This window comes from Oncorhynchus nerka, linkage group LG24, assembly GCF_034236695.1.
Source record: "Oncorhynchus nerka isolate Pitt River linkage group LG24, Oner_Uvic_2.0, whole genome shotgun sequence".
NCBI lineage: Eukaryota > Metazoa > Chordata > Actinopteri > Salmoniformes > Salmonidae > Oncorhynchus > Oncorhynchus nerka.
This window is the reverse complement of record NC_088419.1, coordinates 42,102,056-42,127,735: the sequence shown is the minus strand read 5'-3', so window position 1 is coordinate 42,127,735 and position 25,680 is coordinate 42,102,056. Positions and strand designations below refer to the sequence as shown.

The window sequence follows — 25,680 nt, the reverse complement described above, 5'->3', positions numbered from 1 at the left end:
GTCATCAGGGCAAAGGGTGGCTACTCTAAGGAATATAAAATAAGGTTAACTGTTTTTTGCTTACTACATGATTCCATATGCGTTATTTCAAAGTTTTGATGTATTCACCATTATTCTACTATGTAGAAAATTTTAAAAATAAGGAAATCCCTTGAATAAATAGTTGTCTACTCTTTTGACTGGTACTGTATATATATTGTATTTGCTACAGCTCGAACCCAAAAAAATTTGGTCGACCAACAGCCTATCAAGTAAACAGCCGACTAATTGGGATCAGCCCAAGTGTGTATGTGACGGGACATGGTCAGCAGTGCTGGCCCCTGGTCCCAGTGTGGGGCATCTGTCTTTTGACCTGGGTGTCCTCTGTGTCATCTCGGGTCCATTAGAGTATTTATTATTTTGTGAACTTGTGTGTGTGCATCCTAGGCCTACTGATTGAGTTGTGCGTTTGCTGTGTAGTCTGAAGCCTGATGAGCTGTTGTGCCCAGAGAGGATTGCATTGGTCAGCCAGTTATCTCCCAGTGGCAAGTGAGGCTGGCAGGAAGAGGAGCAGAGTGGTACCCTCCAGACCGGATGGATGGATCGATCACTGAGGCTGCCTGCCGACATCCTGTCATGTATCTCTGTGCCAGGGTCTTGGCTGGACCGGCCCTCTGAGCATTACCCATTACCTATAGGATGAAAGTTTTGACTCCGGTACAGCCGACTAGCACAAGCTAATGATACCTAGCAAACATGTTGACTAATCAATACTTGGAGTCAAAGTATCAGTATTATTTTCCTGAACAATATTGCGATATGTAATATACATATTTTTTGTCTCGTGCATCACAAGAGCAAACTGTGTGAGAGAGAGCAACGTGACTTTCCAGGAGCAAGGATGGGATCATTTATTGATCGTCTCGTTTCATTAAGTGTCAGCAGCTGGTGGCACATGAGGTGACAAACTGCTGTCTGCCCCATCACCCTGGGGCTGCCTTCTCTTTTGTTCTCCCTGTTTTGTTCTTTTTCTCTCGTTTGGCGCCTCTCCCGCTCTTTCGTCATCTCTTGGGTCCCTCTCCTTCTCTTGTAGCACCAGTAGAACTCGATAGGCAAAAATCAGGTGGCAGTCTTAAATGCTTGCCATGCAGTGCCCTGACTATTCTGCCCCTCTATCAGAGGAGGTGGAGAGAACACAGTGGATCAATAGTTCATTAATGTAACAAGATGGAGGCTGAGCTCCAGTCAATTCCAATGAAGCTGTCTGTCTAGGGCCTGCTGGGAATGGAGCTGGAAGGTGGGCTAGGTGTGTGTGTGTGTGTGACTCCAGCTGTTTAATAACATTCCAAGCATGGGACAGATGACTGGCTGTGTGTGAAATCGGTCGAGTCAGACTGTGTGTTTTAGGCAAGAATCGCCTATCCCTATACTGTAAACCAGAACCTACAATGTCCCTCGCCCTTAATTTCACTCACATGCTGTCTGTCACGCACACATTACATACACGTCTTATCTTCCTGGCTTCAGCCGTTTAATAATATTCCCAGCATGGGGCAGGTGACGGCCCTCGCCCAAAATCCTGTTAGCTACTTACAGACACCACGGCTTTAGAAACGCAGATGTTACCAGAAGGGAAAAGTGTGTGACGTGATTTACTTAAAACGTGGTTCATTGTTAGATAACCATGGCTCGGGAGCTTAGTGACTGGTAGGGGGTCTCTGTCCAGTGTTTTTGGCCAGCGGAGGAGCAGGTGGAGTGTGTGAGGGGCGGAACTGTAGGCAGGAAGCTAGAGCGTGTGTGCATGCTGTGTGTGGAGAACGGACCAACTCTGTCCCCAATGATACATATATATTTTTTAAAATGTGGTTATATAGCTGTGCGGATATCAGATGTTGGTATTCCAAATTGACAAGATGGTTGATAGGAGATAGTGGGGCAACAAGAGTTGTGCTGTGTGGAACCAACTGTCCTTAATAAATGTTCTTAGGGATAGCCCCCCTTTTTATTATTTTTTGCCTAAATGACAAACCCAAATACCTGTAGCAAGGATATACATATTCTTGGTACCATTTGAAAGGAAACACTTTGAAGTTTGGAAATGTGAATTGAATGTAGAAGAAAATACAAAGTTTACCACCATCTTTTGAAATGCAAGAGAAAGGTCACTGTTATAGCCATCACTCTGGTTGTAATTCTGATAGTGTCCAACATGGCAGCAGTGTATGTACAACGTTTCAGATGGATAACTTGGAGTATGACTGATCTTCAAGACTTTTAGTGTGAAGTCCCCAGGTACATTTGGGCAAATTGTGAAAAAGACATTCGCATTCATATTCCATTTTGTCTGCAAGAATATCGTCAAATCTGTATACTTGGACTTTGATGTAGCCTTCCAAGTATTAGTAGCCATTTAAGTTCAACAATTTGCAAAACAACCAGTTTTCATAACTTCAAAACTCTGAATATGCTTATAATTTTTGTCCAAAATGAAAAGGCATGCTATCGTACAAGGTTAGTAACTACATTTTACAACATATACATGGTTTCCGGATACTCCCGTAAAGCCCAGCTCATTGCCTATCTAGCTAGCTTTGTTTGACCCCGATTGGTGCTTATTTGACAAAGATAGTCGTTCAAGTGATGGCCGCCCGCGTCATCGGCGTGCCATGAAGGCGTTGCTCTCGGACCAAATATGTTGTCCTATTGGATATACTACACCCCTAATGAAATCGTAAAGTCTTGTTACCTTCTAGGATCTCTGAGGAACAGATACAAACGTGATTTAACAACGTTTAGGGTGGCATTTTCAGATTGCTTTCTTTGCAAATTGAACGAGTGGATATACAAAATCGATCATGCGTGCTATATGGACCTTTTTCAGGATATGAAAAGGGATTTATCTAACAAAACGACACTTCATGTTATCACTTGGAACCTTTGGATGATAAATCCGAGCAAGATTTCAGAATGTAAGTACACATTTCAGGTGAATTTATCAAACCTATCACGTTGAAAAAAGTGTTTTGTTTGGAGCTCTCCTCAAACAATAGCATGGCTTTTTTTCTCAGTAATAGCTACTCTAAATTGGACAGTGCAGTTAACAAGAATTTAAGCTTTCAGCCAATATAAGACACTTTATATGTACCGACGTTTGTTGTTTCTCTAAAATCTGCAATCTTGACATAACGTGCTGCATGATTTACAACTGTCCCGTTGACAGAACTCCGATCCTTAACAGGAGGGACAGGGTGGCAGTGCTTCCTAGGAATTAAACTGGATTTAATTTAGATTATTTCTTTGTATTTTATTTAGTCAGTGTACGTACATATACTGAGCAAAAAATATAAACAACATGAAAAGTGTTGGTCCCGTGTTACATGAGCTGAAATCAAATATTTGTTTACATCCCTGTAGTGAGCATTTCTCCTTTGCAAAGATAATCCATCTACCTGACAGGTGTGGCATATCAAGAAACTGGGGACAATAAAAGGTAGTTTTGTCACACAACACAATGCCACAGATGTCGTCTCATATTTTGAGGGAGCGTGCAATTGATATGCTGACTGTAGGAATGTCAACCAGAGCTGTTGCCAGAGAACTACGAACACAGTTGCATTTTATCGACTGCGATTTGAATGCGCAGATATCGTGACGAGATCGTGACAACCATTGTCGTGCCATTCATCTGCATGTTTCAGCATGATAATGCACGCCCCCATGTCGCAATGATCGGTACACAATTACTGGAAGCTGAAAATGTCCCAGTTCTTCCATCACGTTGGATCAACAGCGAGTTCCAGTTCCCGCCAATAGCCAGCAACTTTGCACAGCCATTGAAGAGGAGTTGTACAACATTCCACAGGCCACAATCAACAGTGTGATCAACTCTATGCGAAAGAGATGCTGCGCTGCATGAGACCAATTGTGGTCACACCAGATACTGACTGCTTTTCAGATCCACACCCCTATTTTTGTTTTTAAAGGTATCTGTGACCAACAGATGCATATCTGTATGTCCAGTCATGTGAAATCCATAGATTAGGGCCAAATGATTTTGTCAATTGACAGATTTCCTTATATAAACTGTAATATTTGAAATGGTTGCTTTTGTATTTTTGGTCATTGTAGTAAAAGACTGCTCTATTCACCTGTCTTGTAAAATATAAAGGTTATTACATCTAATATACTTCTACATTGTATCAACTAATGTCCTTGAAGAGTGACAGGCTGAGGGTAGAAGGAAGGTGTGTGTGATTTTGTCGGGTGTGTACAGACGGTAAGTAGCTCTAAATATTCCTGGCGCCCCATGAATCATGCATGCATTGGTGCTTTTAATTATTACAAAGTGCTGTGCTATTCAAAGCAGAGGATCCCTCCAATCCATCTATCCATCCATCCCTCTTTCTTCTACCGACAGTCTGTGGCTGAGCGTTCATGCTCCAACAATTCCCATGCATTATTTAAGAGCTGGAGATGACAACTCATTTGCTGCCATTCTGTCTCACCTTTTCTATCACAAACACACTTGGACACACTAGCACACGCACACCGTATGTCTGACCTTTTTCTACCCTGAGAACTGGCTTCAAAGAGCTGACCTCACCACGACTCCAGCGCCCTTAACTGGTCCGGACCGCAATGGAGGGATGTGTGTGTTGGTGTTTCATAATGCATGTGTTGGGAGGGGGAGGACAGGTGTATACGCGCGCGTGCATGCGTAAAGGTTATTATACTATATTGGAAATCCACAGCATGGCTATGACTAATAACTGCTAAGATAAGTGACATTTATAAATGAAATCAAAATTCTGAAGGGCAAATACAAACTGGTGGTCAAAAACAAGCCACATCGTTGGAAAACAGCTACACGCCAGAAAATCCAAAATGGCACTGAGCTGCTCCTGAGGTCTCTCTGCCTTTGCCACTTTATCCCTCTCACTCCCTCCTCTCGCTCTTCATCTCCCCATCCATATCTCTTCCATCGTGCTGTCTCTCTTAGTCGTCCATCTCTGGTCCCATGCCTCCAGCAGAGTAACAGTCAGTGCCATGCTCCAGTGAGGCATGAAGGAGAGAGTCTCGTCCCTCTGTATCCCACTACTTTACCCTACCTCTACCCACTCCTTTGCAGGGGTAGGATTCTCCCTGATTTCCTGTGTCGTCCTGATCACATCCCTTCTCCGGTTGGCAGGAGGTATCCATGCCAGTCGCACCCCGCCTCATACTTATCACTGTGCCAGCGGTCACCCGCCCCCTGCCTGGGAAGGACCCAACATGGGCACCACAGTCTATAGATACTGGTCACTGTGGCACGTCTGGCATAGGACTCCACTTCACTCCTCTTCCTCTTTTCTCTTCTTCTCCCCTGTTCTTCCTTTCCCTCCTCCCATCCTGAATGGTGTGTAGCCTGGCAACGTGCTTGGTTGGTGGTGCCAGGGCTGGTGTTGCGAGATAAGTGCTGATAGCCTTTGTGTACACAGACACATACATTGTGTTAACCAGACATGTAACCACTCGATTCGGTCTTATGTAGCAACATTTTAAATTGTTTTTTACATTGGCTAAAAGTAGAGACTCGGAGCTAGAAAATGGTTTATCATACACTACAGTTGAGGAACAATGTGAAAGTAATTCTGCTTTGAAAGTTGATAAACTTGTTACTCCACTTTTGAGAAAAAGGCCTTTATATGTTTGCTGGAGAGATCTTCTTTGTCTACACCCATTCCGCATCATTCACACCCTCTTAAACCTTAGCCCCATCCATCTCTTTAAGGATTTGCATATGAGGCCGAGAAGTAGGGTTGATCCAAGCGTTCTGTCCTAACAGCACCCAAGCTAACTTGCTTTTTGTGACTCCTCTCTGGCTGGAAAAATGGCTTGGTTTTTCTGTGAGTTGGTGGTGACCTAACATAATCGTTTGGAGCTTTCGCTGTAAAGCATTTTTGATATCAGACACTGGCTGGATTAACAATAATTTTATCTAGCGGAACCCCAGTCCTAGACAGGCTAGCTAAACAATGAACCATAATCCCAACTCATGATGTTACTACCATGCATGAATCTGCAGGTAGCTAACCAACCAGGTTCAATGTTAGCAAGCTAACATTAGGCTATAACTAGCAAAGCAAATGGCTCTGAGATGCTAATAATATTACTACCCAGATCATACACGTAACGTTAGCTAGCCAGCCAGCTAGCATTAGCTAGCTAGTACACTTTAACTTGAAATGAAAAGGCCTTTACTGACAATTAGAAACGTGTAGTATCTGAAAATTTAGCTGGCTAGACTATCCATTATACGTGGATGGACGCTTCTCCCTCTGTCACGGATGCAGAGGTTGCCCTTATTTTTTTATTTCACCTTTATTTATCCAGGTAGGCTAGTTGAGAACAAGTTCTCATTTGCAACTGCGACCTGGCCAAGATAAAGCAAAGCAGTGTGACACAGACAACACAGAGTTGCACATGGAGTAAACAATAAACAAGCCAATAACACAAACAAATCAATGACAGTAGAAAAAGTATATATACAGTGTGTGCAAAAGGCATCAGGAGGTAGGCAATCAATAGGCCAAAGGAGCGAATAGTTACAATTTTAGCAGGTTAACAGTGGAGTGATCAATGAGCAGATGATGATGTGCTAGTAGAGATACTGGTGGGCAAAAGAGCAGAAAAGTCAATAAAATAACAGTATGGGGATGAGGTAGATTGGATAGGCTATTTACAGCTGCAGCGATCGGTTAGCTGCTCAGATAGTTGATGTTTAAAGTTGGTGAGGGAAATAAGTCTCCAACTTCAGCAAAAAAAATTTGTTGTTGCAATTCGTTCCAGTCACTGGCAGCAGAGAACTGGAAGGAAAGGCGGCCAAATTAGGTGTTGGCTTTGGGGATGATTAGTGAGATATACCTGCTGGAACGTGTGCTACGGGTGGGTGTTGTTATCGTGACCAGTGAACTGAGATAAGGCGGAGCTTTACCTAGCATAGATTTATAGATAACCTGGGTGCCAGTGGGTCTGGCGACGAATATGTACCGAGGGCCACCCGACTAGAGCATACAGGTCACAGTGGTGGGTGGTATAAGGTGATTTGGTAACAAAACGGATGGCATTGTGTGATAGACTGTATCCAGTTTGCTGAGTAGAGTGTTGGAAGCTATTTTCTAGATAACATCGCCGAAGTCGAGGATCGGTAGGAGTGAGTGATGGGAGGCTTTGTTGCGAAATAGAAAGCTGGTTCTAGATTTGAGCTATCATAATCAAATTCCACTGATTTCAAAACTCGGTCCTCCAGAAAGTGGAGCGCAACACTTATGTAGCTCTACTACGTGATATCAAAAAAGCAGCGTTAGAAAGGATTACCTACACATACTGACCAGCTCAAATAGACAGAAGCGGGCTATATGCAGACCAATCCAAACTCATCTCTCGGCATGTCCAACCCATTAATTATCTCAGCCAATCATGGCTAGCAGGAAGGTTGCTGTTTTTCTGTGGCTAAACCAACTAGGCTCGTAATTTAACAATTGTATTTGTATTTACATATGGCCTAAAAGTTTGTTATTAAGGCACATTAAAAACAAAAGTTTATTTTAAAATGGCTCTCCTGTGAAGTAGGCCTAGTTTCTTGAACACACCACCTGGATTCGGTCTTATGTAGCAAATTTTAATTGTATTTTTTACATTGGATAAAAGTAAACTGAGCTACAAAATAGTATATCATACACTGCAGTTGAGGAACAATGGGAAAGTAATTCTGCTTTGAAAGTTGATCAACTTGTAAACTTACTTGAGGATATCGCCTTTTGGTATTTTGGTTTTGGTATCTAGTGAAGAGCTCTGTCTACACCCATACAGCATCATTCACAATCTTAATCTTTAGCCCCAATGATTTGCTTACCTCTGGATAACATGAAAACGGCTAGCTCTGCTGGCAACAATTTCATTACGCTTTTTTTGCAGACGTTTACTGACGCTGGCCATATTCAACCGGTGTTGAAACTTTAGGCTCTAACTAAAAAAGCAAACAGCTCTGGGAAACATAGCAGGCTGGCTAACAATGAACTTAGCTAGGTGAACAACGTTTAAGATCACACACATCACGAGACGTTAGCTAACGAGCCAGCCAGCTAACGTTAGCTAGCTAAACAACAATGAACAAAGTGGCAACAATGCCACAGTGCTGGGAGCTAACCAGCTAGTTCAATGTTAGCTAGCTCTAACTAGAAAAGAAACCGGCTCTGGGAAACAAATAACGTCAGCTAGGGAGCCAGCCAATATACTCTAGGTCGAAATGAAACCACATGTTGTCAAAATGAGAAACATGTAATATCTGAAAATGTGGCTAGCTATCTTCCCTGTATACATCATCATGCATGATGGACGCGTCTCCTTGTCAGGAATGCCATACTACGGTTGCCCTTAGTTTTAAGATGTAATCTGGAGACAGGTGTTTTCTCCATTGCTTTAGCTATATATAGATAGATAGAGAGAGATATATAGATATATTTTTTTAAAGAACTGTTCGACAGGATTACCAACACAGACTGACGAGCTCAAATAGACAGACACCTTGAATATGGCAGACCAATCCGAACTCCTCTCTCGGTATGTCCAGCCCACTCATCATCTCAGCCAATCATGGCTAGTGGGAACGTGGCCATCTTTTTCTGTGGCTTAACCAACAAGGCTTGTAATTTAACCATTTTATTCACATTTACAGATGGCATGCAAGTTTGTTATTAAGGCATGTTCAAGAAGGCATTTCTGGCACACACAAAAAACACATTTGGATTTATTTTTTAAATATATTATTTTTGTTCAAACTGCTCTCCTGTGAACAGTTGATGTTAGATTACAATATTATTACTTTTTCTGACCATTTGGAACAGTGTAAACAACACCAAATAAGAGAACAGACTCTGTTACAAATGGGAAAAAATATAAAGCCTTTATTACAGCCGACTAAAAAGTTGCATTCATACGTGAATTGCAGTTTATTTAATATTTAGCCTAATTATTCAAAGCTCCCTTTATTATTGAATTTCACAACTAAAATGGTTGATAGCATTTCAAAGCATGAATGTCTCTTCTGCTGTGTGATGGCATGAACTAATTAATGATTGATTGATACAGTAGCATATAAACTCAGAATTTAAAAAAACGTCCTCACTGTGAACTGTGTTTATTTTCAGCAAACTTAACATGTTTAATGTTATGTTCATACAAATATTTACACAACAGACATAAAATGAACGACTTCCACAGACATGTGACAGAAATGGAATAATGTGTCAATCAGTATCTGGTGTGGCCACCAGCTGCAATAAGTACTGCAGTGCATCTCCTCTTCATGGACTTTACCAGATTTGCCAGTTCTTGCTGTGAGATGTTACCCCACTCTTCCACCAAGGCACCTGCAAGTTCCCGGACATTTCTGGGGGGAATGGCCCTAGCCCTCACCCTCCGATCCAACAGGTCCCAGACGTGCTCAATGGGATTGAGATCCGGGCTCTTCGCTGGCCATGGCAGAACACTGACATTCCTGTCTTGCAGGAAATCACGCACAGAACGAGCAGTATGGCTGGTGGCATTGTCATGCTGGAGGGTCATGTCTGGATGAGCCTGCAGGAAGGGTACCACATGAGGGAGGAGGATGTCTTCCCTGTAACGCACAGCGTTGAGATTGCCTGGAATGACAATAAGCTCACTCCGATGATGCTGTGACACACCGACCCAGACCATGACGGACCCTCAACCTCCAAATCGATCCTGCTCCAGACTACAGGCCTCGGTGTAACGCTCATTCCTTCGATGATAAACGCTGATCCGACCATCACCCCTGATGAGACAAAACCGCAACTCATCAGTGAAGAGCACTTTTTGCCGGTGATGTCTGGTGAGGACCTGCCTTACAACAGGCCTACAAGCCCCAGTCCAGCCTCTGTCAGCCTATTGCGGACAGTCTGAGCACTGATGGAGGGATTGTGCATTCCTGGTGTAACTCGGGAAGTTGTTGTTGCCATCCTGTACATGTCCCGCAAGTGTGATGTTCGGATGTACCAATCCTGTGCAGGTGTTGTTACACGTGTCTGCCACTGCGAGGACGATCAGCTGTCCGTCCTGTCTCCCTGTAGCGCTGTCTTAGGTGTCTCACAGTACGAACATTGCAATTTATTGCCCTGGCCACATCTGCAGTCCTTGCAGCATGCCTAAGGCACGTTCACGCAGATGTGCAGGGACCCTGGGCAGCTTTCTTTTGGTGTTTTTCAGAGTCAGTAGAAAGGCCTCTAGTGTCCTAAGTTTTCATAGCTGTGACCTTAATTGACTACCGTCTGTAAGCTGTTAGTGTCTTAAAGACCGTTCCAATAGGTGCATGTTCTTTAATTGTTTATGGTTCATTGAACAAGCATGGGAAACAGTGTTTAAACCCTTTAAAATGAAGATCTGTGAAGTTATTTGGGTTTTTACGAATTATCTTTGAAAGACAGGGTCCTGAAAAAGGGACGTTTCTTTTTTTGCTGAGTTTATACTGTAGGCCTAAGTAAGTTAGGATAGTAAGACTAAACAGGATGCCCTCTTAGGCTTACAGCTCGATGGTGGTTACAAGGCTATACAAAGCCTACTAATGATAACAATAAGATCTAGAAAAAGGAGGGTATAGGAGTGAGTTGCGTGCATATTATGTGTGACAAACAGGTGCTGTGAGATTACAATATTATTTTTCTGCCTGTTTGGAACGGTGTAAACACAAAATAAATTAATACCAGTCTGTTCTTACGAAAAATATTTCTGCCTTTTATTACAGCATAGCAAAGATTAAAAACACCCCAAGCTGTGAAATTGCTTTATCTGACATTGTGCCGTTGCATGAGGCTCGGTGCTCACGGAATCAGTAGGCAAACTGACAAACTGGCAACAGAACCAAGATCTGTCTTTTTTCTGTAGATGTACACTACCGGTCATTTTGCAGTGGACGGTTTTCTGGTCCGTGTCAGACTTTTCACACCCAAACCACATCCATGCGACTGAAGTTGCCCCTTTTTTAGGTATGAGCTCCATGTCTCCGTGCATTGTGTTACGTTCACTCTCTTCCATGTTTGTTTGTGTTGCGAATTTCCTTCCACGACGTAAAGTGTCGTCCAATTGACGAAAAATATTGCCGTGAAGAGTGATTTGCAACACAATGAAATAAACGATAGAGCACAATATGAAACGATAGACGTTTTTCTATAGTCACACCGCCTTGCCCTAATTCCAGGGGACTACCTCATGAAGCTGGTTGAGAGAATCCCAAGAGTGTGCAAATCTGTCAAGGCAAAACGGTGGCTATTATGAAGAATTTCAAATATAAAATATATATATATTTTTTAACCCCTTAACACTATTTCATAGTTGTGATGTCTTCACTATTATTCCAAAATGTAGAAAATAGTAGAAATGAAAACTCCTTGAATGAGTAGATGTTGATCTTTACTGTATATGGGTGATTTATAGACATTTAACAGTTAGGCTATTGATTATAGACCTAATTAAGTTGGTTTCCCCTCTCCTCAATATTCTTAGACAATTAGGCTAAGGGCTGTTTCCTCGTCTCTGATGCCTCTGCCGCATTATCAATCCCAATATGCTGGTTAACTTTTCTATTATGCACATGGCAACAAAGGAAAAGGCGCCAATTCTACTGCGCACTGAAGATTGTTTTCAGAACTGCATCCAATGTGAGAGAGAGCGCATTAATAGTTTATTTAGTGTTGCATTATTATTATTTTTTACATAATAGGACCATATACAATTTCACTATCACGTCTTAGATTGATCGACCTGTGCCATTCCCGTGGCCTCAGCAATGGATTAGACTCCCAAGACGGGTGTCTTGTGCACCACAACATTTTTTTTGTGATAAATTGCGACTGCTTGGCTAAAGAAATCTCGGTCGACCTACAGCCTGTAGACCAAAGAAATTGACCGGTCAACTAAATGGTTTTGCTGTTTGGCTGTATATGTGGTTAGTTTGGTTACCTTGCCTACACCGATCTTGGCATACAACTTTCATTTTTTGTTTTTATTTAACCTTTATTTAACAAGGCAAGTCAGTTAAGAACAAATTCTTATTTTACAATGACGGCCTACATCTACGGATGTAGCGCGAGTTTGTTTATTTTGATCCAATTTAGCTTTTGCATAGGCATCAGCTACTCTTCCTGTGGTCCACAAAAAAAATACAAAACATGACAACTAACAAAACACTGATAGACAAGGACATTCACACATTTTTAAAATGCAACAATATACAAACAATACAACAAAAACATTTGTCTGTGTTAGCTTGTGTTTTTAGGTCCCCTCACTGTCCCTGCTGTTTAATCCATATTTGAAGGTAATTTTACAGTTTTCTTGAGGAATTGGAGATGGGAGTTCCATGCGATCATGGCTCTGTATAATACAGTGCGTTGCTGTGAATTCATTTTGGACTTGGGGATTGTGAAGAGACCCCTGGTGACATGTCTTTTGGGGTATCTGAGCTGAATGCTATTTGATTATGCAGACCATCTGGCATTTTCATGACTAATATTTATCATGGAAACTAGAAGTGACACATTTAATTTCTTGTCAACCAGGAAAGACTGTCATGCAGGTGTTTGATATTAGTTCTATATGTGCAGTTAAGGGCAAGGCTTGATGCTCTATTTTGAGCCTGCTGCAGCTTTGCTAGGTCTTTATATGCTGCACTTGGCCCCAACTGGACAGTAATAAAAATGGGACAAGACCCTTAACTAGTACAGTTGATTTGTGTCAAAAACACAGAAAATATTTTTATAAGACATACCCCTCCCCTTTTTCACAGCAACTTTGTCAATAGGACTTGACCATGATAATTGACCATCCAATGTTATACCTAGGAGTTTAGCTTCCTCAACTTGCTTAATGGTCACACCCATTATGCACAACTCCAGCTGAGGTTTAGGTCTTAGAGAATGTTTTGAACCAAAATACAATGCTTTTAGTTTTAGATGTCTTTAATAACACATTATTAATCACCCTTTCTGATACTAACTCTTTATTTAGAATTTCATTGAGCTCACTGACTTCGGGTGTTTTGTGAAAATAGAAAAGAGTAATGGCCCAATGCAACTGCCCTGAGGGACACCGCGCTGTACATATCTGATGATGCAGCTTGCTTAGAAGAACATTCTCTGGGTTCTATTGGATAAAAACTCTCCAATGATGTGATTGCAGGTGCTGTAAAGCCATAGCAAGTGAGTTTCTTCAATAATGACAGGCTGCACTGAAATCTAACAATACAGCTCCAACTATAGTATCATTTTATTTTAATCAATCGTCTGTCAACTGTGTCAGTGCAGTAGAAGTTGAGTGCCCTTCTCTATAGGCATGCTGAAAGTCAGTAGTTAATAACTTGTTCTCTGGAAAAAATGGCATTGTATTTAGTCATACAATTTTCACAATCAATTTTCTAAGAACAGCCACCAAACAGATTTAGGCGGCTGTTAGAGCCAACAAAGGGTGCTTTACTATTTTTAGGCAGTGGAATTACTTTAGCTTCCTTCCACACCTGCAGACACACACACTCATTTAGGCTTTGGTTAAAGATATACAGTGGGGCAAAAAAGTATTTAGTCAGCCACCAATTGTGCAAGTTCTCCCACTTAAAAAGATGAGGCCTGTAATTTTCATCATAGGTACACTTCAACTATGACAGACAAAATTAGATTTTTTTTTCAGAAAATCACATTGTAGGATTTTTAATGAATTTATTTGCAAATTATGGTGGAAAATAAGTATTTGGTCAATAACAAAAGTTTCTCAATACTTTGTTATATACCCTTTGTTGGCAATGACCGAGGTCAAACGTTTTCTGTAAGTCTTCACAAGTTTTTCACACACTGTTGCTGGTATTTTGGCCCATTCCTCCATGCAGATCTCCTCTAGAGCAGTGATGTTTTGGGGCTGAGTGAAGGGTCTGAATACTTATGTAAAGGTGATATTTCAATTTTTTTTATATACATTTACCAAAACTTCTAAACCTGATTTTGGGGGTATTGTGTGTGTGTGTGGATTGATCAGGAAAAAATACAATTTAATCCATTTTAGAATAAGGCTGTAATGTAACAAAATATGGAAAAAGTTATGGGGTCTGAATACTTTCTGAATGTACTGTACTCAATTTTCAGCATTTCCCTCGCTCAGACAACCAAAAATTAGCAAAAGTTGCCCAATTGGGGCAGCAGAGCGTTGGACTAGTAATCAAAAGGTTGCAAAATCAAATCCCCAAGCTGACAAGGTAAAAATCTGTCGTTCTGCCCCTTAACAAGGCCGTCATTGAAAATAAGAGTTTGTTCTTAACTGACTTGCCTAGTTAAATAAAGGTACAATTCAAAAATGGGGGGCGGCGACTTGTTGCGTGCAGTGCTCAAGTTCAGAATTGCTGTCATTCCAAACACGTACAGCCCTGAGGCTGAGCACTGACGTCATTTATAGCATGTTACTGTACAGCCACTGTGTTCCATTTCAGGCTCTTATTAGTGCCCTAATCTGTCATTTTCAACCAGTATACGTGTCCGAGTGTGAAGGGTTAAGTGATGGGGCACAGTTCAGAGACTGAGAAGATGAATGTCTTCTGAACATTAGGATAGACAGAATCGTGAGGAAGCTAGCATGTGTCTCTTGTGACTGTTGGAGGATCTCCCCTCTAAAGGCCTTTTTGATGCCTTTGAGACCAAAGACTCACCACGGGTTTATGTGGGAGGCTTTGACTGAACTGACAGGCCCAGGCCTAGTCCACTCATGGCCAGGTTCAAACGCTTGTCTGGGCAGGGAGGCTAATACATTACACACACCCTCATCGCCATGCACACACACTGTTGGCCTGGCACGCACCCTGTGGCTGCGGTTTGAAAAAGACAGCGTGTGGAATCTGACCCTGCTGAAGTTTCACTGCGTCAGGCACTCTTGCCAGTGCCCTGTGACACTTTTACTGCACTTTCTCAGATGGCATACTTTTGCTCTCCCCCCATCCCACCATCAGTCATGTCCCTGCAGCAATAGCCCTGCTCGTCTCTCCTTTTTCCCTTTCTGTTTCGTCTCATCTCTTCCTCTCTCTTTGCTGCTCTCTCTCTGGCAGTGCTCTCTGATTACAACCACAGAGTGAAATACAGTCAACATCTCACACCAGAAATACTGTAATTTCCACCAGGACCTCTGCACCATAGTGAGGGAGGGGTGGCAACCCCATTATGCCAGACCTTTTAACTGGATAGTAATAGGACACCCCCCCCCCCCCATGAGAGGGAATAGTGGGCAAATCCAGTTTGGCGCTGAGATATGGGGCACATCTGTGGCTGCTTTCAATTGTTTTCAATTAGAGGTTTGAGCTCTATGTCTCTCTGTCTGTCTCGCTCTCTGTCTGTTCAGTAGCCTGCCTCATCCACCTAGCAATTACTCCCAGACAGCCTCCCTCTATGGGGCCCACTAACCTTGCCTTCCTGTTCCGTGTGGAACACAGGCCACACACACAAACCACTGCAATGGAGTGGACATCTGATGCCTCCCTAGCATTTAAGACCTGGCAGGGAGCATTAACAGGGCAACTCAATTGCTTGTTGTTAGTTGGTCCACTTTCATGTCACTCCAGTGAATTACCACTTAATGAAGGCCCATTTGTAAGGATTCTGTCTCTGTGTGTCAACTTATCATGGTCTTCTATTTAGACCACTAATTGAATCAAGTGTGTTAGACCAGGTCTGGAACAAAAGCCTGCACCTCCTGTAGCTGAGACTGGTGTGTGCGAGCAGAACCCGTGCAGTAGAGTCTGTGGTTGTACTAGCATAAGTTCTGTGTTCCATGTGACTGAACTTACAATACATTTTTTTTCTCTCTGCTTCCAGATCACATAAAAAGGAAAGCACGTCGGCGGCCATCTTGGGGGCGGGGCATCATTAGGAAGAAGAAGAACTACAAGAAGGGAATGGAGGAAGAAGAGGATGAAGGTGCGGAGCCTAAGCCGGAAACGGCAGTACCCAGCGACTCCTGTCTGACTCAGGACGAAGAGTCTTCCTGTGACACCATGGACCCTCAGCCCAACGGACACCGCACACACCCTCACACATATGGCATCTCCACGGAGGAGGAGAGCTCCAATGAGGCCCCTAGGGGCCAGAGAACAGAGACAGGGCCCAAGGAGGACGAGACACCAACTACAGAAGACCAAGCCAAATCTATATCCACAGACAAAGACCCCCAGTCTAAAAGTGAGTCTTATTGTAAAGGTGAGGGGTCATCATCTAAAGATGAAGGTTCCCAAGCCGAAAGTGAGAACCCCCAAGCCAAGCCTAAGGAGGAAGGTTTCCAGCCCATGGGTGTTGAGAAGGTCCAGCCTAAAGACGACGAGGTCCAGTCCAAGACTGAGCAGCAGTCGTCAGTCCCCACGCCGGCCACAGCACCCCCTGTCCCTCGGGAGTGTGTGAACGGGAATGAGTCCATGGACAGCCTGGATTCCCAGGCCCTCAAGAGCTCTGAGACAGAGTGGCCTACAGCGGTCGAAGGTGAAGCGTCAGAGGGGGAAGTGTCAGCGTCTGCAGTGAGCAGAGGAACTCAGGAACGCAGTCTTCAGGACGGGAGGACAGGAGACACGGAGACGGGCAAGGAGGAGCAGGACAGAGAAGGTACTGAGGGGTTAACTTTAGCCTATTCCTAGTGCACCACCACACTCATCGCTGTCTTGGGGAAGAATACTGACTTGATATATGCATGTCTAACTCAGACTTTTAAATAATGCGAGTTACTCTGAGTATAGATGGCAAGTTCTGATCTTTCTCCGAGAGCACCAGACAGAAACACGTCACACAGACTTGAACACAGTCAGCCTAACCTCGCATTACTTTTTCATTCACTGTAAAAGAACCGAAATATCATCATTTTGTTGATTGTCATCCAAGATATTTGATTTACACTAGGTTTGCTTTTAAAACGACAGGGCGTGAATTATCCAGGACATATGGCATGTGAAATATGAAATACGATCCTTAAGTCTACACAGACAGCATATTTCAATGAAACCCTCAAAAGTCTGAGGTCTTCTACCTTTGTCGACTATCCAAAACCACTCTTAAGATTTATCCTCAAACAGTTTTTACTGCAAAGAAATTCACAAGGTTGGCTTTTTTTATCTCACATAAATGTTTTTCTTGGCGGTTCATTTAGTGGCGTGTAGTGTCTGGGACAAGCCGATAGGCCTGTGAGTGTGTATGCGTACGTATACAATACAACTTTACAGTACGTGTGTGTGTGGTTTCTGGGACAAGCCAATAGGCCTGTATGTGTGATTAACGACTCAGGGCTGTGGATTATCAGGGGCCAGCTGGAAGCCTGGAGCAACTTGGTGATTTGGGTGGCCTGGGGTAGTAGAGGTGGCCGGGGGAGATTTCTGCTTCCTCTGTTGTGGCTTTTTTTGGATCCTACAGACAGTGTAGTACCACGGACGCTGGTAGCAGTAAACTATAAGCCGACAGATCACAGGCTCTGAATGTAGAGGGGCAGCTATTCTCCTCATCTTTGATTGTCAGGCCTTTGCTTTCATCCAAACAAGCCTTGGCATATGGATATGCTATGGTTCATTATGTTCTAATAACTGGATAAATGATGGCGATTAACATATATAGGTCAAAGGTGAGATTGTAGGTGGGCTGTATCATATACCTGTTCTCTCTTCCTGTTCCAGGCTGCTCCAAGGGGAGGAAGTGTAGAACGAGACAATCAGAGCAGTCAAAGGCATCAACTGACGGGACAGAGGAGAGTCCACAGACCCCTCCACCACCTACACTAGTGGTCAATCAACATCGACTCACGGTAAGGGATGGTGTGTGTGTTACCTCTATTTTCTAAGTAATGCTGAACATATCCCCGAGTATGAAAGTAATGAGTTGGGTAATAGTGATTGTGTGTTGTATTTTTAAGCACAATGCCCTTCCACAGCTTACTGTCTTGTGAAAACGCCATTCATCCATTCATGTTATCTTCAATGAGACCATTTTAAGCAGTGCCATCCCTCCAGTCATTTCCTAGCTGCATTATAACTGTCAATGTCCCTTTCCTAATCCCAGCCACACTACACGCTCATCTCCAAGGCTTCCCTGCACACTGCTTTAATCATCCCTTTCTCCTTTCATCCCTTCGTTCTGTCGCTCCCAAGCCCAGAGCACTCAACATTAGAGACTAATTTTGTCTCTCAGATGGGAGAAAATCACCAGTCAATTTAATGGGCCCTAGTCAATGCTGTTGAGGGAAGTAAGGTCTGGGCAGAGTAAAGGAGTGGTGTAGACTGACATTGAAGGAAGGAGAAAGAGTAGATGTGGGGGGGGACTGGCCCCTAATCCTCCCCAGGCCCTTCATGCCTTCCCTGGGTTTGCTGGTGTCACTCTCCCCCTTTTCAGATGGATGCTCCTGATTTCCCAGCCTAATATCGTCTCCTCGTGCTCTGTTGGAGACCCCAGTCTGCCCTCACTGTGTGGGTGTGTGCGCGCGCAACGAGAGACGCTCTACATCCCTATCATCCGAGAGGAAGGTTCCAATTTAAGTAGCAGGCAACAGGGCATCTCCACGTCTTCAGTCAATCAACAGGTGTTGTTCCTTCCATACAGCCATTTTAAGAATGCAGCCAGGACATGACTCAAACATGAGGCGCTAGCTCTGCGCTCTCTGCTCTCCGCACTACGCTCCGTCAAGTTGGTCTCTGAATAGATTGACAGGATAAATGTATGAAACGATTCCCAGGCACTTTGCACGGTCACACTTAGGTTCCACCTAATACCCCGGGTGTAAATTGGAGCTGTGCTCTCTCTTCACTCCCTTAACCCTCTCTCTTTTCCCAGGGACTCTTCTCTCTACCAACCAACCACCCAAACGGCCCTGTTAAGAACAGGAAGATACAACATAGGTGTAGAGGAAGTGTTTCTGTGTCACGCACTCCTTCCCTGCAAGTCGATCATTATCTCCCCGTTGTTAGCATCGCCGCAGGGTGGGGGCAGAGATTGAGGGATGCGTGGTTCCCGCCTCTCCTCTCACCTGACGGTGGCATCTCTCTCAAAGTGATTGACAGGTCTGGTCACGGTGGACCGACGGCTCCCGTTAAAAACGTAGAGCCACGAGTCGTGGGTGGCTGACGCCACGAACCGTGGGAACGCTCCCTCCCTGTGAACGCGCACTGCACTAATCTGGAGGCTTATTTGTGAGGCGGTAGAAAGAAGAGATATCTTTTAAGAAACAGATTGTGAAAAGAGTGCACTGTGAATAATTGCTTTTTTCATCCAAGAGGATGAAAGACGGAACAAATTGAATTTCCGGTGAGCGGGGTGAGAGTGCGTTTAAGGCTGATCTCTCCACAGTGGTCGGTAGGGCTGGCTCGCTGCCTGATATTAGGAGAGGAGTGGTGTGGCACGTTCCGGTACTCCTCTCATCTTCTCTTAAATTCAAATTCATTGATTGGAGAAGTCTCATTACTTCTGACATTTAACTTAGATTGCAGGGCACCTGGAAACCCATTTGGAATTAGCAAAGAAATCTGCTAGTTTGTTCAGTCCTCACACAGAGGTTCTGGAAATGGTTTGGCTCCAGCAGTGTTCTTAAACCCTGCTCCTGGGAAGCTACATAGTGTGTTGCAGCCCAGCACCAACACACCTGATTCTACGTGGTTAGTTGAATCAGGCATGTTGATGCTGAGCTAAAGTTGAAAAAAAATACATTCTTGATTAGATAAGTATTCAACCCCCTTAGTCAATACATGTTAGAATCACCTTTGGTAGTGACTACAGCTGTGAGTCTTTCTGGGTAAGTCTCTAAGAGCTTTCCACACCTGGAGCGTTTGAGTTATTCTTGAAAAAAGTATTCAAGCTCTGTCAAATTGTTGGTTGATCATTGCTAGACAACCATTTTCAGGTCTTGCCATAGATTTTCAAGCAGGTTTAAGTCAAACTCAGGAACATTTCCTGTCTTCTTGGTAAGCAACTCCAATGTAGATTTGGCCTTGTGTTTTAGGTTATTTTCCTGCGGTGAATTCATCTCCCAGTGTCTTGTGGAAAGCAGATTGAACCAGGTTTTCCTCTAGGATTTGTATTTTTTATCCTGAGAAACTCCCCAGTCCTTAACTATTACAAGCATACCCATAACATGAAAATATTGAGATTGCTACTCCGTAATGTGTTGTGTTGGATTTGCCCTAAACATAACCCTTTGTATTCATGACAAAAAGTTAATTGCTTTGCCACATTTTTCTGCAGTACTACTTCAGTGCCTTGTTGCAAACATGTTTTTTATCAGGCTTCCTTTGATATTCTGGCCTAACTACAATGTTGTTGCTCCGTCCTCAGTTTTCTCCTAGAGCAGCCATTAAACTGTTTTAAAGTCCACATTGGCGATATCACTGAGCAGATCTTTTGTATGAGCCTACTAATAAGCACATAATTTAACCGTTAAAATGTGGCACATGCCGCTTTCTTCTGATTGTCAAACAAATCACAAATCAAACAAATTAAAGTAGGCTACCTGTGCGCATGTTCGTCCACTCCAGAATAATCCAAACAGTGTACACTCGCGCCATTTGATGAATCGACATTACAGAACACCAAAAGGTGTGCCTAATGACGTTCGACCATTGCCATTGATTAGGCCTACGTTAATTGATAAGTCTTGCTGCCAAATTGACCTTTTTTTGCCTGAAAAGTTAGGAGACATAAAATGGGGCTGAAACTGTCCCGGGAAAAACAGTCAATTTACTAGACTAGGCTACAATGTGTAGGCCTATTACCATGAATTTCAAATAGGCCTACTGGTAGCCAGTGATGTAGTGTTAAACAAATAGTTGGGTAAACTCTGATTTGCTGGTCACGGTGAAAAATGTATTTAAAAGTATAGGGAACGTTAAATTTTTCTGAAAAGGTGGGTAAACTGCATTTAGTTGCGTTTACCCTCCACCACTGCCGGTAGCCCTACCCTTTCAGCAGAGACAATTTTACACACATGAATACCTGCAGAACAGGTAGCCTACATTCAATATAAAACACAAGTTGAATCAAAACATGTTTTACACCCTAGTTCATGAGTTGTCCATAATTCATGAGTTCAATGTTTGGAGTCATCACAGATCGTGTGACATAAAACACTACCTTTCTTTCCTTGTATAATTACATTTGACTGTTATTTGTAATTAATGATTGTTATTTGTATTAAGCATTTAACAATTGAATTAGAACATTGAACTTAAACCCTGTACAATTCCTGGGCCTTGGAGAAATGCACTGTAAGTGTAACTATGCCTGTGTAACAGTTCATTATGTTTTTCCGTGAAAACAGTTCTCATGGGCGCACAAATCCAAAATATTGTAGGCCTATGCCTTTGCAAAATCTAATGCATCTAACCAAAAGAGTCAGCTATAGGCCTATAGGTTGTTTAATGTTGGATGCGCATTGGTGTGTAGCTGTAGGCTAGTTATCTAGTGATATTGGCAACCATCATCAGCTGATCCAGGAAACAACAAATATTGGTAGAAAATCATAAGGCTAAATAATTGGTCTACTACTTCTGGGCCACGTATGACACAGAGAACACCAATAGGCTACCTGCCTGCACCTGAAAAACAAAGCAATGAGCGCTCTAAACAGCTGAATGATAAAAGCAAACCATGATGAATCAATGGATACATCTAATGCATTGGAATAAAGGGCGCATGGCAAACAAATGGCCAAAATGAGCATCTATGCGTTTTAAAGGAGCTCAGCTGAGGCCAAATTCAGCACTACTGAGTGGACAGTGCCTTGGACAGGGAGACTGTTTGTGCAGCCAAAATAATGGTGAATTAAATGGTTTAAACCATGAGGGAGGTGGGAATCGTTTCATATGATGTTTTTCTTTTCTTTTTTACCACTTAGGTTGCATTTAGGGGAGTTAATGTCTCATTCAGGGGGAGCTGAGCTTCCCTGTAATTCGCACCCTGGGAAAAAGTCAAGGGTGTGAATACTTTCTGAAGGCACTGTAAGTGCCCTAGATTGCAGCAGAATCATCATCTATCAGGGAATCAATTCCATTTCTATCCACCTCGCCAAAGAACATGCGGGCTGGGCTACAAGACTTGGCCAGGCAATTTTCTTTAGATTTGTTTTACGCAGCTGCAAATGCCCAGTGTGCATTCATTGGCTGTTACACTGAAGAGTTCTCTCTCTCCCCTGTTGCCTGACTATTACAGCATGTCAAGATTTCCCATTTCAGAGCCGTCCGTTCACAGAAATGGCCCCATTTTCAGTTTGTTGTGTCTGCCCATTTCCAACACTAATAACAGCATGGTTCCATCCGGAGAGGGAGGTAGGCGGCTATTCTGAATTCCTGCTAGGGAAAGAAAACGGCTTAATGGCCGGTGCGAAGCGTTTTGATTGTCAATAGAAATAAATAACTTTTGGGATGCTTCCTTTTCATTTGTACTCATTCCCGCTGATGTCCTTGACAGAGTGACCATTTGCATGTGATAATAGCTTTCCGTTTAGAGACCTGTCGTTTTGAAAAGGCTTCCATCCACATCGGCAACCAGTTACGGCACCACATCATGAAAACAAACGTGTGCGCCGATATACACACACACGTCCAAAACTACTCTCTGTAAGTGACTAGGGCAAATGTCGCCCCCCCCCCCCACACACACACACACACACTTTATCCGCACAAGCGTTTTTGTGTGAAAGTGCATTTTGTTGTGATATGCGTTCATTTGTGTCTGAGCTGTCAGATTGGGCCTAACTGCCCGAGGCTTGTTTGGTTTTTGCTTTTGACACAAGAAGGGGGAGGGAGAGGAAAGAATAGGGAGGAAATGGAGATGGAGAAAAATTAGAAAAGGAAGGAGATGGGAGTAGAGGAAGAGAAAAGCATGAGAGGAGAATAGACTTTCCCGAAATTATCCCAGATAATAGATAGCTGTAGTCCAGGGATCATCAACTAAATTCAGCTGCGGGAGGAGTTTTTTTATTGAGCTGTGGTTAGGGGGCTGGAAAATAATTACAAATCATTTGTGGACTGCTAATTAACCGCAAGAAGCCCAAACAGATATAGAACATACTAGAACATAATCATTTCACACCTTGCTTACATCTCTCTATTATGCGTGGGAATACTTTGGAACAGATTTCCAAAATCTTAATCACTTGGAGCTGATTTGATGGTGTTTTAACAGTCTTATGTCCAACATTAACACCCCCCAAAATCAAATCAAATCCTGCTATAGACAGAGCTTGGCCTAATTGATGACCAAAACACTTGTGAGTCTGTTACAGCTGGAACTGAGATCAACTCCAGCAGTCAGTCACCCCCTCTCGCTCTATTCTCAGCACTCTCTTAATCAGCAGCAAGCTCCGACATTGCAAAGCAGCCGCCAAAGCACTGCGCTGTTGAGTATAATCTCACCAAGCACTATAGTGAATATATTAGTGAATATTGTACTAGAGTTAAAGGAAGAATTTAACTTCCACGCGAGAGAGAGAAGCAGATTTCACTTCTGTCTGAGGCACGGGAGACTTAAGTGTTTTACTGCTCTGTACTTCTCTTTGAAATACCTGCAGTAAGTTTTATTTGCTTTTTTTTCTCTATTTTTAAACAGATGGTCTGTAGATGAAGTTTGCCAAAGGTGTCGACCATCTTTTATTCCCCATACCATGCCCCCTGACACAGCCAAGTCCCCTCATCATGAGCCTAGCATCCATACCAAATTAACTTCTTAACACCTGTTGATCATGTCCAGATCACATCACCAGACCAACCACCTGCCCCGGTCTCCATCACATCTTTCCATCATAGCCTTTAATTTGCACTCTGGCACTCGGTATCTAGTGACACCTGTTGGTCATGTCCAGACCACCACTGTCACCTGGCCCGCTTTACATAATCATCATCATCATCATCCCACCCCTTCAGTCCATCATGTTGAAGGTCTGACAGTGGCCTTTAACTTGAAGTGCTTATCTGCTGTGGATGCTAGCCTCGTGTGTCTGAGTCTTTAGGGAGTAGCGAGTGAGGGTGCTGCATAATTTGATTCCTCCATCATATTCACATTAGTCATGACACAGACCCCTGGACCCCTCTGAGGTGTCAGCCTTGTGATACTTTATATGTGCCACATGTTACGCAACTCTGTGTGTCCTCGCGCTCCCAATCCGTGTGACTTGGCAGTGTCTCCCGGGCATTTCACTCCTTTCTGGAGATTGGAATTCGTGTTGCAACAGTTGCAAATCACCCACTACACTCCTCTCCTTCCCTCCCTCTTTCCGTTCATTTCAACTCTGTAGATTTTCTCTTGAAGCGTGAATCATTTATATTTCATCCTTAACACGGGCAAGACAAGATTACATAAAAATTAAAAGCTTAATAACACCACTGGTGATGATGGATACTGTGTCGCTTCCAGTTATTCCCTCCCCCCCGCTCTTTGTGCTTCTTGCTCTGCCTCTTTCTTTCTCCCCCTTCGCCACTCGCTTGCTGCACTTAAATCCCAGGGCTACAGCGGCAGGCTCACCTGTGTGTTTTCTACCAGCCCTCTGCAGCCTTCCTGACACCAACACAGCTCTTAACACCAATGAAGAGTAGTGTTCAGCATGGCTCCTGATGCTGCGATCAACACTGGCACACAGTCCTCCATATTAAGCGCTACGAAAAGACCTTGCAATGCACGAAGACCCGTAGACTGGCAAGACCAGATGGTCAATCGCACTTAATATAGCTATCACAACATTGTGCAGTGATCTCATAATATCAGCACATGGCCATAATGTATTTGCTCCTTCCCTTTTCATAAACATTCTAAAAGTTTTGTGGGGTGAATGCTTATCACACGTTTAGTGTGAAATGTGTTTTACCAGTAAGGGCCGGTGTTAAGTAACGCTAACATTTATACACTAATAACCACCTGCTCTGCAGGGTGAGACATTTTTATATGCCAATGTAACACTAACCTAAATGTAAATCATCAGCGTTCCAGTTCAAAGCATTCGCACCCCATGCTGGGACTATTTCTGTACCCCGTCATAAGCTGTGACCTGATCTCCATTTCAGACATTCAAAGGGCTGGGCTCTAGGAGCACTGTGTGTGTGTGTGTTTTGAAGAGTTGGTAGGGTGTGTGTTCCAGGATAGAGATGTTGGTCATAACTGGTGTCCTGTTCTCAGGTTGTCTTATATTCTTAGGATCACAGACAAGCCTGTCAGTGTCCTTGTTAGCTGCCTTTAATGGGCTGAAACATGCAGGGAACGCAGCCGCATTGAGTTGGCAGTGTGTTTACAGATGGGTCTGGGTGTGTATGTCTGCAAAGTTGTGCGTGGAGACGGGGCTGTGTGTGTGTATTGAATGTAGGTGTGTGTCTGCAGGGATAGGTGTGTGTTTGGGGAGACTGGGGGTGTGTGTGTCAAATGTGTGTGCGCACTGTTGGCACACTGATGTAGTCATCTGCCTGGCCGCATGCTGTGCTTTAGCTGATAGGACAGAGCTTAAAGCCATGGCTATGATACCTTGTCTTCCCGTCCTCTCTTGTTTCGTTCTCTCCCTTGCTCTTTCTTTCCCCCTCTCTCCTCTGTACCTAAGAGGGTAGAGAGAGGGAGAAGAGGCTGAGCGAGAGGACGGGGATAAAGATGTGCTGTGATGGGAAGGAGGGTGGTGGGGTGAGGT

At 43.4% G+C, this 25,680-nt stretch overlaps 1 protein-coding gene and 1 long non-coding RNA gene across 3 annotated transcripts in view; one reads left to right on the top strand and one right to left on the bottom strand.

The window, feature by feature from the left end:
• Positions 1–25,680, top strand: part of LOC115108008 (ATPase family AAA domain-containing protein 2B-like) — a 110,465-nt gene that overhangs the window by 76,716 nt on the left and 8,069 nt on the right. The window contains exons 25-27 of one of the 2 annotated variants that reach the window (XR_003860286.2): positions 15,879–16,655; positions 17,711–17,838; positions 18,423–18,609. Coding sequence is in view for 1 of the 2 variants with exons in the window: in XM_029631862.1 (XP_029487722.1) it covers positions 15,879–16,655; positions 17,711–17,838 (905 nt within the window). In the remaining variant the exon portion in view is untranslated. The remainder of the gene's footprint in view (positions 1–15,878; positions 16,656–17,710; positions 17,839–18,422; positions 18,610–25,680) is intronic. The other variant, XM_029631862.1, reaches the window with a different exon arrangement.
• On the bottom strand, positions 3,269–8,519 carry LOC135564307 (uncharacterized). The gene is made up of 2 exons (XR_010460897.1): positions 7,874–8,519; positions 3,269–5,442 (listed from the first exon to the last, which is right to left on the bottom strand). It is a non-coding gene; the product is annotated as an uncharacterized LOC135564307 (long non-coding RNA).